The sequence below is a fragment of the Amblyomma americanum genome, chromosome 1, assembly GCF_052857255.1.
Source record: "Amblyomma americanum isolate KBUSLIRL-KWMA chromosome 1, ASM5285725v1, whole genome shotgun sequence".
NCBI classification, from domain to species: domain Eukaryota; kingdom Metazoa; phylum Arthropoda; class Arachnida; order Ixodida; family Ixodidae; genus Amblyomma; species Amblyomma americanum.
The window spans coordinates 488,681,959-488,697,498 of record NC_135497.1 but is presented as its reverse complement, the minus strand read 5'-3'; the positions used below and the strand labels follow the sequence as shown (position 1 = coordinate 488,697,498).

Sequence of the window (15,540 nt, the reverse complement as noted above, 5' to 3'; positions counted from 1 at the left end):
ATAATTGGCCTTATTAGCGCCTTGTAAGCTATGGTTTTCACTTCAGGAGTTGCATTATACAATCTGCGCCTGAGTCCCCACAGGAATTTAATTGTCTTACTACTTACTTCATTGATGTGCGTGTTTCACCTCAAATCTGGTGTGAGTATTAAGCCTAAATATTTATATTCTGTAACCCTTTTTAGTTCGTGTGTACCGATACTGTAATTATAGCTCAGGGGCACCTTTTTCCTTGTGATAATTACACTGATTTTACTGGGTTCAGTGACATTTGCCATTCATTGCACCAGTTTAGAATGTTTTGTAATTTGTTGTTAAGGTCTAGCTGGTCGCTTAAAGAGTCAACCCTACTATATATGACGCAGTCGTCTGCGAACAATCTTACTGGAACGGTTATATCAGAAGGCAAATCATTAATAGAGATTAGAAATAACAGAGGCCCTAAAACACTGCCTTGAGGTACTCCAGACCAAACAGGTTTAGACCTAAGAGGATTTCGATGTGGGCTAGTTGGTGCATACTTTCTACGACACAGACGGACTTAGTGCAACGGAACGAGGACCAGAAGAAACACGAAAACAGGACAGCGCCCGTCCTGTGTTTCGTGTTTCTTCTCGCCCTCGTTCCGTTGCGCTAAGTCAGTCTGTGTCGTAGGAGGTTTAGACCTGAATTTAATTTTTGTGTACTTATTTCATTATTTTACCCTCATGGCCTGGGGCATTACAGAGGGGAGTTGTTGAATTAGATAAATGCAATACAGAAAAGATAACACGAAGCAGACAAGTCAATGATCGACATATACAATGGTGGCTAATGTGGTTCTAAAATGAGTAATGTCTACAATGCTGGCAATCGATCTGGGAAGGTTGTTCCAGTCTTTGGATATTCGAGAAATGAAGGAGTTCCTGCATGTCTTTGTCCTGAGTGGAGCAATTCCAGCCTTGTGTGCATGGTCCAGACGATATGAGATGTACGAAGGCGAAGGGATGAGTGCGCTACGAATCTTGGGACAAATGTGAAAAATTTTATGGAATACGCAAATTCCAGAAAATTTCCAACGAGAAGCTAATGAAGGAAGGTTTAACATGTCTTTCATTGATGATATGCTAGCAGTACGATGGTAGTTATGCAAAATTAAACGAACGGAGTTATTCTGGACAAACTCCAGGGCACAGGTTAGGTTAGCACAGCTGGAGTCCCAAATGGATGCAGCGTATTCTAGTTTGCTACGGATTGGTGTCTTGTGCAGGAGAACTTTAAGCGAGCTGGGGACAGAAGAAAAATTACGGCGAAGATAACCAATCATGCGATTAGCATTGTTAATTATGGTGCTAATGTGAAGGTACCAAGTAATATCGGAAGAGATTTCGGTGCCGAGATAACGATAGGAAATGACGGATTCGAGGTAATAAACGCTAGGACTGCAGGAATTTCTAGAAACACGTAAGGGTTTACATTTAGATGTATTAAGGTCCATTTTCCACAAGTCACAACAATTAGTAATAGCATCCATATCATGTTGTAAGGCATTAGTATCGTCCGAATTGTTAATTTCCCGAAAGACAATACAATCATCTTCAAATAAATTAATGTTAGAGGATACACAGTTAGCTAGGTCATTAATGTATATTAGGAACAGAGGACCTAACACAGAGCCCTGAGGCACGCCAGAACCAATGGAACATAATGAGCAGTTGCGATTGTTGGATGGTACAAACTGGAACTGTTTAAAAGAAATTGTTCAAGCCAAAGTAGGATGTTAGGTTCAAGGTTTAGTTTGTCTAGTTTCAAGAGGAGGAGTCGATGACAAACTTTTTCAAAAGCTTTCTTGAAATCAAGACATATGCAGTCAGCTATTGAGCCTTTATCAATGATAATATGAATAGTGTGAGCGAATGATGCTAATTGCGTTTCACATTAAAGAAATTATCGGAAACCGTGCTGGGCGCTGCTGAAGAGCGAGTTAGTTTCCAGAAAGTTAGCGATATGGGAGTACAGGATGTGCTCTAGTAATTTACATGGAATACTTGTTAATGAAATTGGGCGGTAGCTGAGAGGAGAACTTTTGCTACATGATTTGTGGACCGGGACCACCTTCCCGACTTTCCAGTCAGCAGGAAGAGTGCAGGAGTCGATGGACTGCTGAAAATCTTCCAAAGCATAAGTGATGAGTACGTTCGGGTGCTTTTCAAAAATTTGCTGTTAATTAGGTCAGTGCCGGGGCTAGATGATGTTTTAATGTTGTCAATTAATAATTTCATGATGCCGCTAAGATAAATGCACACGGGGTTCATTATAGGGTACGCATATGACTGAGGGGATGGTAATGCTGTGACAGAATAAATAACAAAGTTATTACTGAAAGTTTTGTTTAATACATCGGGGCAGTCTGCATCCGGTATAGGGAGTCCGTCAGGATCTATTAAGTGAATTGAGGCGACTTTTCTCGGGTTAACTATGCGCCAGAATTTTCAGGTATCATTCGTAAGCATCGAGGATAAGGTGTTATTGAGGAAATTACTTTTGGCGTTCTTGAGTGCGGTTACATATGCGTTATTAGCCGCCATATAGGCGGTCCATTGGGCGTCTGAAGAAGAACGTGAAGCACTACGAAACGCGTTTTTTTCTTCTTCGATAATCTTTTGAGGTGAAAGTTATACCAAGGTCCGTTTGAGTAGCAAGAAATGGTTCGTAGGGGAATATGCTTATCGATTAGTTGTTGGATTTTGTTACTGAAGATGCTCCAATTATGTTCTACTGACCAGTTTTCGAAACCATCAAGGAAGGTGTCAAGGAATAGAGACAGCTCATTGTTAATGACCTCGAAATTAGCTTTGTTGTAGTCCCTGATCACTTTTTATCCTGTTTCAAGAGGTGAGAACATATTTCAAAATGAATATCTAAGTGGTCACTTAACCCAGGCATGTATGTTACAAGCGGGACGAGATCGGGGCGTGATGTTAGTATTAAATTCAAGGTGTTTGCGGTAGCTTGCGTTAAACTATTAGGTCGAGTGACTAACTGAGATAACGAAAAGACTGAGCAAAGATTGAAGAAATCGTTACTAACAGAAGAGAACAGATTAAGAGTAGGCGAACTGGAAGATCAGGAAATGTTCGGGAAATTAGTCACCGAGTAAAAAAATATCAGCATTAGGATGTCGGAAGTAGGCGCTATTAATAGCATCGTGCAACTGTTCGCAGAAGTTTGATGTGAAGTTCGGGGGGCGATAACATAGACCAAGCATTATTTTACGGTGGTGGATTTCAACGCAGGCCCACTTGGTTTCAAGGTTGTAATCAATGTGTACCGGATATGACCTAATATTTTTACAAATAGCCAGCCGAACACCACCGCCTTGGCGTTGCGTGCGGTCGCAACGGAAAACTGAAAAGTGCGATCAATCATTTATTACTTCGCTGTCGTGAATTTTATAATGAAAACATGTTTCGGTGAGCGCGATGATGTCGGCGCTTCATGTGTCAGTAAGGGAATGCAAAAAGTCACGCCTGTTAATATTGCTTCTTACATTAGCTTCTAAGACAGATATGCTGCGGGGCGGTGACAATATCCTACTTCCCCTCTCGCATTCCTAGGGCGTGTTAGTGACGGTGAATGAAGGATCTTGAATAACATCCCGCGAGGAGCCGCCTTGTGGTTCGGGACTGGGCTGTAAATCAGCTCGTGACGGAATTAATAATTAAACTTTCTTATTTATTTCGTTGTAGATGTAGAATTTATTGTTTAAGAACAGCTTGTTGTAGCGAAGCTGGAACTTCGGTGAGTAAGGCAGCCCTTTGCCAAATTCGACAAGTCGGCTCCTCGCCAGGCGAGTAGCGTACGAGAAATCCTCAGATACGGAAAGATTGTTTTCCTTAAGAATATCACGGTAGTTCAGAATATTTTCCTCGATGTTGAAGGAACAGAACTCAACGATAATAGGGCGACACTTCGAGGCTGAAAGAGCCAAAACGATGAGCACGCTCTATGCATGGGGACAGTGAATCAGGGTCCGCGACCGGAGATAAGGCAGAAACAACCTTTTTCTCTGTTGCATTCCATGTTTCACGTTCGTCAGGGAATCCACGCAAAATTAGATTGTTCCATCTCGATCTATATTCAAGATCGTCTATGCGAGACTGTAGAACAGCCTGTTAGGAGATGAGATCTCCTGCGGAACTTTGAATGGTTGAAAGGCTTTGCTCAAAGACATCTATGGTGCTTATTTTATTCTCGAGGGATTGTAGCCGGCGAAATATGTCTAAGAACTTAATTTCAATGTTTTTCTGGCTTGTCTTCATTTGTTTACTGTCAGCCCAAACTTCATCTTGGCTTTTACCAAAGTTTAGAGTACGCTCATTGATGTCTTTGAGCATCTGATACATAGCGTCAGTCTTATCCGTGTCGTCAGTCGTTGAGCGAAGCTGGGGCCGGGATTGGTCTTAATATTTCCTGAAAAAAGCAACAATTGCGCTACATCGAAGTAATCACTCATTAAATAACAGTGCGTATGTGTGCATGGGAGCACGACCAGAAAACGATTGTCGGAATTTTTAGCGTACAAAGAAGAGCGTCTACACACCTGCGGTGAAGCCGCCGCGGTGGCTGAGTGGTTATGGCGCTCGGCTGCCGGCCCGAAAGACGCGGGTTCGATCCCGGCCGCGGCGGTCGAATTTCGATGGAGGCGAAATTTAGAGGCGCGTGTACTGTGCGATGTCAGTGCACGTAAAAGAACCCCAGGTGGTCGAAATTTCCGGAGCCCTTCACTACGGCGTCTCCCATAGCCTGAGTTGCATTGGGACGTTAAACCCTTATAAACCAAACCAAACACCTGCGGTGAGAACAGAAGATTCGTGTTCGCCATGCTGTCGCAGTGGCAGCTCCCATGCTCACTGACGCAGAAGACGGAGTGCAGCCAATTTATACTGTCGGTGGGAATGGGCGTTGACATGGTTGACCGGAAGTTATCAGGGAAGCCGGTGATAACCTTTCCATCAGGGAATGAAAACGTGTGGTCGAAGGAACCAGGTGGATTTAAGCTATCTGCGGGCCGCTCAAGGGCGCATGCGCAGTCGGGTAGAGGAGTCATGACGACGTATCTAGGTAACGATGGTCCGAAGAGCAGCGAAGGGGCCAGGAAGAAGCAAACCGCAAAATGGGGCATGCTTCGGTGACAACAGAAGAATCGTGTTGGCCATGCTGTCGCAGTGGCAGCTCCCATGCTGCTCACGAGACTGAAGGTAGGATGTAAACCATTTAGTAAAATTGGAATTTCTAAATATTGCATTCATCTTTATCAAGATTTTCGGATGTGAAATTTTATCAAACGCTTTGGCAAAGTCTAAGAAAATTATGTCAATCTGTCCTCGGATATTTATTGTTTGTGAAAGATCCTCAACTATCTGAACAAGCTGCGTTATTGTAGACACCTTACGAAAACCATGTTGCACTTGTGATAATAAGTTGTAAGTTTTCAGATAATTTGAGAGATTATTGCAGACTATGTGCGCAAGCAGTTTGGAGCAGGTGCTCGTAAGAGGAATGGGCCTGTAGTTACCTACGTCTGATGTGCTCCCACTTTTGTGAACCGTAATTTTTTTGGCTTGTTTCCAAGCTGTAGGAAATGTTCCGTGGGTAAGCGAATATTGAAAAATAATAGCAAGTTATTTAGCGACCCACTGAGCATACCTATATAGAAACTTATTCGGGATGTTGTCGGGGCCGGTGGATTTCTTTGTGTTAATGCGCAGAAGAAGGTTCAGGAATCCTTGTTCGTTGATCAGAAAGTCAGAGACTGGAGGGCGATCAGAGTATTCATAAAAGTATGCGAGTATGCCATAATCGTTGGTGAACATGGAGGAAAAAAAAAGGAATTGAAATTTTCAGCACGAACTTGAGTACTTCGTTCATCCTCAGCTTTATGTTGCTTCTTTGTGGGGTTTACATACCTCCAAAATTTTCTAGGTAATTAACGAAGAAAAGTTTTCAGTGTTACATTAAAGAATTTCTCCTTGGATTCCATCAAGAGACAATTTAGATTTAGCCTCATGTTATGAAGTAAAGTCTTGTTCTGGGCACTCTGGTCTCGAGGATAAGCTTTCCGTTTCCTTTTAATCCTCCGTTTGACACGAAGTACCTCCCGTGTAATCCGTGGCTGCTTTCGTTTGCACTTTTTCACGCTCACAGGAATAAATTGCCGAATACAATGCATTGTAATCTTGGAAAAATGTCCCACAGGTCATCAGTGGCACCATTTGATTCATAAATAGGCATGAAATAGACATGAAGCTATCAAACGACCTTTCCAGGTAATCCAAAACACTAACATCATCAGCGGCTTGAAAGTCCAGATATTGGTTGCTTGATTCCTGGTGCATGTAGTACGAGGACATGTGCAAGGACAACATAACCATTTTATGATCAGATAAGCCTTCATCAAGAAGGTATGCATTCACATACGTTGTCAAAGCACTGGAGATTAAAATAAGATCAAGTACTGATGACCTGGTCGCACATACCCTAGTAGGTTCGTTGACAAGCTGAGTTAAATTGTCGGAAAATACTAAATCCAAAAACACCTCAGCAGAAAAAACATCCGTGTCTCCGACCACGTACGAATCCCAGTCAATAGCTGAGAGATTAATGTCACCTAGTAACAGTATGCTGTCTTGCTCTTTCATATACGTTTCCATGAATACTCTTAATTGCAAGGTATGTTCTACAGGAGAGTTTGGAGCTCTGTATACGCCACCAATGAATAGAGTGCGATTATTCAATTTCGTTTTAATCCATACAGCCTCAATATCACCTGGTACTTCTAAAGTGGAAAAAACGATGTTACTCTTGACCAGAAGAGCCACGCCTCCGCCTCTTCCATCTGGATCCCTCCTAACCAGCGCATAACCAAGTGGTGCGATTTCACTATCGGGTATAGTTTTGTTCAACCAAGTTTTCGTAATTATGGCAATGTCAGGTTCCTGATCCATAACTAAAGCTTCAAGCGAGTGCGCTTTGTTTAACACGCTTCTCGCATTTACGTTGATAATTTTGACGCAGACATGTTGATTGACTCTGCACTTGTCAATTATTGCTTGTCCTTGAATCGCTTCCCAGCTTGAACCTTTCCTCACGCTCTTCATTCCAGCTGTACAGCGTGTTATTGACCTTCAATTTATCAAACATAAGCTTTTCCTTCTTTCCTGCCTTCTTTTCCTCAATTGCCAATTCCCATAGTTTTTTCTTTATTCCCTGCACTATTTCAGAAAAATCCTAATACTCTAAGCCGTATCCTTTAGCTTAGTGCAATTCTGCATAACTTTCATTTTATCCCTACGGCCAGCCACCCTCAGGATGACTAATCGAGTTTTACAAGAAAGTTTCTTGCCAAATCTGTGAATTCTTTCAATAGAAGTTACATTCACGTTTAGAGTAGAGCTAAAACTTTCATCTCTTACTTTGCTTAAAAGGGTTTCTTCGTTTTCATTTTAGTCTTCTGCTATGCCTCTAATAATAAGGTTATTTCGTCGTGAACGATTATCCAAATCCTCGACATGTTTGACAAGACTATAAGTATCAACCACGCGTTCAGCTGCAATTGTTTCAAGAGCAGCGAGCCCGTTCTGGGTCTCGTCTAAGCCTTGTACCTTAGTTTCAATAAGAAGAGGCCGGTTCTGCATGTCTAGGATTCTTCTTTCAAACGAGTCTTGCTTTTCTTGAACCGCAGTAAGCTGAGACAAAATTTCCCTCTGATTCTGGAGCAATTCCTTGCACACATCGTCCGTTATAGGTCCCGGATTCTTCTCCACATCGCCAGAGAGATCCAACAACAGGCCCGCAACGGAAAAAGAGTCGCATATACAGTCAACGATAATTCGTGGACACGACAGCACTACAAGACCAAGAAAATCGCTATGGAAGCCTTTTTTTGGTCAGTAACCTGCATGGACAGCGGAACGTCAGGCGACCATGTCATGGCGGTGCCGCCGTGTCCGCTGAAGCTGGCAGGCGATAGTCCCGCTTTTATAGCATGCAGCTGCCGATGCATTCTGGGCAAGCGTTCAGACGTCATCGTGCCCCCGGATGGTGAGCTGAAGATGATACCCACGTGTCGTTGATCCTGGGTACAGGTGCCCTCTGTAGACTGACTGGAAACACCGCCCACACTGAAATGTCGCGGTAGGCACGCATCGTAGCTAAGCTTGGTGCGTCCGGCGTCGTATGATTCTGGCGCGTCTCTAGCAAAGAAACTTCGGCACGCGCACAAAACCTGCATGAACAGCGGAACGTCAGGCGACATTGTCACGGCAGTGCCTCCGTGTCCACTCGATATTAATTTGGCTATTTCTACAAGTTGCGACCACTGGAGGGTTTGCTTTGCCTGTGTACTTTTCGAAAGTCCGTGTTTTTTAGAACATGTAGCCAACTTTTCTCGTGCCACAGCGGCGAGAATAATGGCGTGCTCGAAATTCTACAAACTAATATGGCTATTATAACGCCCGGCTACAAATCTATAATTGCAATCAGGTGCCTATTAGTATTAGTTAAAAAGCTAACTGTAAGAATTTAGCTAATCACTTAGCTAGTTAAGATAATTCGCCGGTTCTTAGACGTCCACCAACGCTGGCATTATTATGCTTGAAAAAGGTTCTTTTTACTTCAAAAATCCTCTTTTGTAACACGAGTGATCACCTTTCCGGAAACACCTAGTGTGTGTGTATATATATATATATATATATATATATATATATATATATATATATATATATATATATATATATATATATATATATATATATATATATATATGGACGAGGGTGGCGCTGGTGAACACTCTCAAGGTTCGCTTACAAGCAAAACATAAATACCCATGAAAGCAGCAGATTGGACAGCCGTCGCCGTAGCTCAGTTGGTAAGAGCACCGGACGCGATATTCGGAGGTCGTGGTTTCGGATCCCACCGGCGGCATGGTTGTTTTTTCTGCTGGTTTATAATTTTCTTTAAACCAATTGATTGGCACTAGAAATTTAAAAAAAAATAGAAAACATTCCCCTATGTACCTTGGTTTCATGTTTCCTTCCTTAATATGTTTGTCAAACGAGCCCCTCATGTCATTTGCCTTGTCTGCTAATAGCTTAACGGGGGTCCAGGTTCTGGCAGTCTTGATGCCATAGGTAGCATAAGAGGGCTCTCGCCCAGTTTCCGCTTTCACCGTTAGATGACGTTCTACGTCACACTTGCGGTATTACAGGACGTGCTACGTCCACCGCTATGGACGAGGGTGGCGCTGGTGAACACTCTCAAGGTTCGCTTACACGCAAGACATAAATACCCACGAGAGCAGCAGATTCGACAGCCGTCGCCGTAGCTCTGTTGGTAGAGCACCGGACGCAATATTCGGAGGTCGTGGGCTCGGATCCTACCGGCGGCATGGTTGTTTTTTCTGCTGCTTTATAAGTAATCTTCTTTAAGCGATTTAATAATGTATGTAATATTATCCCACTGATAAGCACTACACGTTAAAAGAAAAAAATAACGTTCCCTTATGAACCTTGGTTTCGGTGACTGTCGGCTCCCTTCATAAGTTTATCAAACGGGCCCCTCATTTACTTTACCTTGTCTGCTAATATATATATATATATATATATATATATATATATATATATATATATATATATATATATATATATTAGGTTTAAGTATAATCCTCATTACTGCTAATTAATGCCGCGCTGCGCTCGCAAGCTCTCGCAGCTGACTTAGCAGGAAATAAGCTGCTGGCCTCGCTACACTGCCACCTTGTCGGCCTATCTGAATCACCCTTGCATACTGGGCACCATGTTTCAAAACTTGGTCCTGTAGAGCACATTATGAACATTTCCAACCTGGCAGGGCTTCACTGCGACAACTCATGCTACGCAGTAACACGTTCTGGCTGGCTAGTTGGTCGTGCATACTTAAGACTACAGCGCAGTGGTAACACAGGCGATACAAACAAAAAACGCAAAACACAAACGCTTGCGTTTTGTGTCTTTTTCTTGTCTTGTCTTTTGTACCTCGGCGCTCTAGTCTTAAGTAATCGTGCTACGCACTTGAATTCTCGCAGCCCGATGGAGCTATGAGCACAAGTCAGCCGAGGCCGTCTCGTCCCGCTCTGGAGCTTCGCGCTCTTCATTCGAAGCCTGCAAGAGCGAGCGGGAAAATTTATCTTCGGAGATGTTTAACAACGTCTCTTTTCCCCGGCATCTTGTAAATTGCACCGTCCGCGTATCGTCAGTGATTTCAAAGTCAGGAAACCAATTCTTATTACAAAGAACACTATGTCTCAGAATGTATTCATATTTGTTCGCAGACGTTATCGCCAATGTTGCTTGGCTACGGCAGGCCGCAATTTTTTAGAGTTTGAACATTCCTAGATATCCTGCACAAGCGCATTTTTTCAATGGCAAGCATTTATGAATGGATTTTTTTCTTATCGTATCATAATGATCAACATATCCTCAAACACCTTCTAGGGATGCCTATAGTGTCCACCTAATAATTGTCATAAACGCGTCACATTTATTTCATTTTTGGGGGGAGGGTGGCCTCAGCTAGTCGTTGCGAGCGTAGGACGAACTCTGAAAGCAAGATTTTATTGAACATCTAATCGGTAGACCATTCCTATCAATACATTTGTAACGGCATCTTTTAATATTCTACAGTTGTCTCAAAACTAAAATGACGTGCAAAAAAGTATGGCGCCAATCCACGCTCTAAATGTGGTTGGACAGCGAAGCTATATAACGACACCCAATTACTCATTACGACGTCACTTGAAACTTCACACGCGTGGCTGTACTGAGAGCGAAACCATAGAACAATGAAATGTACTTATATTACCCTTCACAACGACAGTCATGACTGATTTGTGATCAGTATGATACACACTGATTATTTCAGTTCTAACTGTAGAGATAATCTTTGCTAAGGTAAAATCAGTGCATGAATCATCAATGGTGTTTGGTTTTGTTGCATTGCTCAAACGGTGTTCTCCTTGTTCACAGGCGCCTTATCATCCATCATGTGGTTTTGATGCTTGTTTTGTGCTTTTCTTAACGAAAACGAGTACTGAGCTGCATGCCTGTTTTGTAAAAAGATTTACCATTTACATTGTTTTTATTTCTTTATTTTTATTTTTGTTTTGTAGCTTTTCTAATTTTTCTTTATTTTTGCATAATTTTCTTAAGTAATTTTTTCTTTTTGTGTTCTGTTTTTCTCGTTTTACTTCTTTTACATATATATCAATTCTATGCTGTTGGGTACTTGTCTACTCGGAGTAGTATTCAGTTTATAGCCTGCCGTTTTTTGCTGACGACGTCGATGACACGACAGTTTTCTTGGACGGCAGAGGTATACAGCTTCGCCGTAAAACGTGGACTTGACTGAAGCCCCTCGTTACGTGGTAAACGAAGTTTGTCACTGAGGTCAGTTGAGTAATAAATGTTATTCTATTCATAAGGCACCCAAGTAGAATCAAGAGATTTCCTTGACTCAAACTGAATGTACTCATCGCTTCATTCCTGTCCGCTACCATGAACGCAGGCTTTTCCGCGAGTTGATGCGGGGCAACAAGGACACGGACTTCGCACTGCCGCTGCTCAGGCGGGGCATGAAGTGCAAGGACTTGGTGACGTACCTGGACGCCTGCCTCACACGCGGGTGAGCGGCTCCACGCCTGGCACCATGGCTCTAGAGCGCGCCTTGCCGGTAGCGCCAAGGAACCGGCGACTTGTAGCATGTTCCATGCCGGTGCCTCCGCGGCACTCGACGGTCTCTCTACTCACCGGTGCTCGTATCTGCCTCACAGTTCACGTACTCTAGCATGTTGCACAAGGTCACTTGTACACCTGCCATATGTCGTAATGAATCGTTTTCTTGACAGAGGGCCAAGTAAATATCAATAGCTGTGGCTATTTCAGCTGATATCGAGCAGGACAGTCTGAAAGAAAGCGTTTTTGCTGTGCATTGAGGCTACAATACTTGAGAGAGCTGCAGAGATGCCGCTAATGGCGAATTTAGTGCTACTTACCACAAAAAAATGCCAGTCAAATTGTTCAGAAACTGTTTTATTATCACTGTTGACCAGTCTGCTACGCGTTCATAATTTCTGTAAACGGCCGCTGAATGCTGAAACGAACGCTTTCACATGCACCCAAGATGCCCTTCAAACAAGGATCTCTTGCTGTTCAGCAAGTTGCTAGCCACACTACTAAAACGAGAGCATGGAAAAATCGATAGAAAAATAGTGGGATTTCTGAGTGCCGCTTATGTCTGTCGGCTGAAATTCTTAGAAAGTCCGAATCAGTGCTCAGACATTTACGTGGTATCCAGGAATGAAAATTCAATGCTGGTATTCTGTGATCATTTTAATCCTATTCGCTAAAAGACTCACAACCAGCACTATCAGAAGAATTCGGTCTAAATGAAACAACTTTTCTTGACAGCAGTTGTTCAGTGATTGCTAGTCTGGGACGTTTGTGTTGACTCTTATTGCCCGTTCATAAGGGACTGAGTAGTAGTCTCTAAAGGAAAGAACAAAACATATGCCATCGCTTTTCCTACCCACTGGCGGCTCAAACTACGGACGGGCTTCTTCTAATGCAAAGACGAGTGAATCTGTTTTCTAGGGTAACCGCCATCAGCGGTGGCTATAGCAAGTACTGAATTGTTCTCTGATTTGTGGCAGTCATGAGTGAACAAACGGCGAAGTTGAACAGTAAGTTATACTGAAAGTGTAAGGCGATCCCTCGGTCACGTTGGTAATGTGTAAACGTGTTTAGCCTTTGGTTATCGCGGTTAACCGTGGTTGCGCCAGCTAATGTGCTTACCCAGTCAAGCCACGCGTGCTGCAGTGTGGATATACGCGATACGAGAATCATTAAACTTCCGGTCGCGAGGTTACGGTGGCGGTCTTTCCTAGAGCTGAATACGCTATGAAAGAAGGAACTGTCTATTCGAGGAAGTGCGTTTTACACATATTAAAAGAAGGTATGTTAGAAAGGCGTACTGTTATTTTCTGCTTTGCTTTCCAGGATAGGGAGAGCGTCAGATATTTTTTTTTGTGGGGCATATTTCGTTAAAGGCCTCTTGCTCTTCGTAAAGAGAGTTGAGTGGCCATGTCAGAACCCACTTTGAAAAAGGAGGTGCTCGTCAAGAGTACGGAAAGGTCTATTTTTGTCAACCCGAATTGCATTGTCCACGCAGAGCATCCTTATATTGTAACAAGTGTCGTTCCTTTATGCAAATAGTTGTCAGCACATTTGAAGAGCAACAAATTTCAATTTTTCAATTTCAATTTCAACAACTTTCAATTTCGAAGCAAGTGCTTTAAAAATATAAATTTGTTGCTCCTCAAAAGTGCTGACAGTTATTTGCATAAAGTAACGACACTTGTTACGACACAAGGATGCTCTACGTGGACAATGCAATTCGGGTTGACAAAAATAGAACATTCCGTACACTTGAACAGCACCTCCTTTTTCAAAGTGGGTCCTTTGCGTGACATGGCCACTCAACTCTCTTCACGAAGACCAAGAGGTCCTTAACCAAATATGCCCCACAAAAAATATATCTGACGCTCCCTGCCTATCCTGGAAAGCAAAGCAGAAAATAACAGTACGCCTTTCTAACATACCCTCCTTTAATATGTGTACAACGCACTTCTTCGAATAGACAGTTCCTTCTTTCTTAGCGTATTCAGCTCTACGAAAGACCGCCACCGTAAGCTCACTACCGGAAGTCTAATGATTCTCGTACCGGGTATATCCACACTGAAGCACGAGTAGGTTGACTGGGAAAGCACATTAGCTTTTAAATCGAGTGCTTTTAAAGCAATTTTTAAACCAAGTGCACCCGCTGCGGTGGCTCAGTGGTTAGGGCGCTCGGCTACTGATCCGGAGTTCCCGTGTTCGAACCCGACCGCGGCGGCTGCGTTTGTATGGAGGCAAAACGCTAAGGCGCCCGTGTGCTGTGCGATGTCAGTGCACGCCAAAGATCCCCAGGTGGTCGAAATTATTGCGGAGCCCTCCACTACGGCACCTCTTTGTTCCTTTCTTCTTTCACTCCCTCCTTTATCCGTTCCCTTACGGCGCGGTTCAGGTGTCCAACGATATATGAGACAGATACTGCGCCATTTCAATCCCCCCCCCCCACAAAAAAAACAACTATTATTAAAGCAAGTGCTTGTATGGGGCGAATCACATCCCGTAAAAGGTCTGCAACTGCTACTGCAAAAACTCAGTTGCAAAAAAGGCTTACCACAGCCATCCATTACCTGTGAAGGACGTGAACGCGAGCATCCGGCTCAGTGGAGGCTGAAGATGTGACTTAAGAAAACACGCCTAGTCGGTACTGCTAGAACAATAATAAAGCCTTGTCATGTTTCCCTTGCCAAGCGCATATTTCAAACTTCACCAGGACACAGGGACGAAATCATCGCTAAAGTAGTAAAAATTTATGCAACTACCGCGCCTTCAGTTTATCCATTATGATTTTAACACAACTGTATTCCTTAAGGGAGCTTTTCCATAAAAGCATGAGGATGTTAAGGGGAGCCTAAAGCCATGATAATTCTCTCACTCTGGGTTGCGGTCCTCTGTACCCTCCTTTGACATTTGAACTGTGCCATTAGGCAACGGATGCAAGAAAGCAAACAACAAAACTCAGTGATGTGGAGGCGTCTTAGCTTACGTGGTTCACAGCTCCATCAGCAAACAAATTCTCGCAATAAAGCGGGAGCTACGAGCCGCAAGCGAATGCTTCAACATATTTTTTTTTCAGCACTGTTCGATGAAACAACACGTGCCCTGAAACCACCGTGTAAATCTCGTGGCGCCCGCTCAGCTGTGGGGCTCGTGAATGAGCGTGCGTGTGTGATATAAATCAATTGTTTTAGAGTCTTCAGGATCGTTACACGCCGTTCGCTACACAGTGAATGTGCCACTGTTGTGTCAGCTCACGCGCGCATGCAATATGGAACCCTCCCTTCGCAGTGGACTCATGCCCGCATAACTTTCATCCCCAAACCAGGAAAGCCTCTTGAGATTAGGAATCTCCGTCCCGTTTCCCTTACGTCTTGCATCGGCAAGCTCTTTGAGCACGACGTCCTTGGTCGCCTCCAGGAACACATGGACGACAACCTCCTCTTCCCCCCAACGATGGTTGATTTCCGTCCCCACCTCTCCACCCAAGATATGATGCTTCAGCGCCCAGAAGACATCCTCCGCCCCCGAAACACAAGGCGCACGCGCGCGGTCCTGGCCCTGGATCTAAAACAGGCATTCGACAATGTACATCATTCGGCCATCTTGGACGCCCTGTCGTCCCTACACGTCGGCACTCGTACCCATCAGTACATCTCAGCCTTCCTCCGCCACCGCACAGCTGAAATCACTTTTGGCTCACTCTCCTCCCCTGTTTTCACCCTCGGTAGCCGAGGTACCCCTCAGGGATCGGTACTCTCGCCGCTTCTATTTAATATAACTCTCCTCCCCATGGCAAAGG

The 15,540-nt window shown here is 43.7% G+C and overlaps 2 protein-coding genes across 5 annotated transcripts in view; one reads left to right on the top strand and one right to left on the bottom strand.

The window, feature by feature from the left end:
- l(2)37Cb (DEAH-box helicase 16 lethal (2) 37Cb) overlaps window positions 1-15,540 on the bottom strand; it is a 551,956-nt gene that overhangs the window by 189,092 nt on the left and 347,324 nt on the right. The window lies entirely within an intron of this gene.
- LOC144116084 (multidrug resistance-associated protein 1-like) overlaps window positions 1-15,540 on the top strand; it is a 194,839-nt gene that overhangs the window by 64,855 nt on the left and 114,444 nt on the right. For all 3 annotated transcript variants that reach the window (XM_077650745.1, XM_077650744.1, XM_077650746.1), the window contains one exon: window positions 11,581-11,697. In XM_077650745.1, coding sequence (XP_077506871.1) covers window positions 11,581-11,697 — 117 coding nt within the window. The remainder of the gene's footprint in view (window positions 1-11,580; window positions 11,698-15,540) is intronic.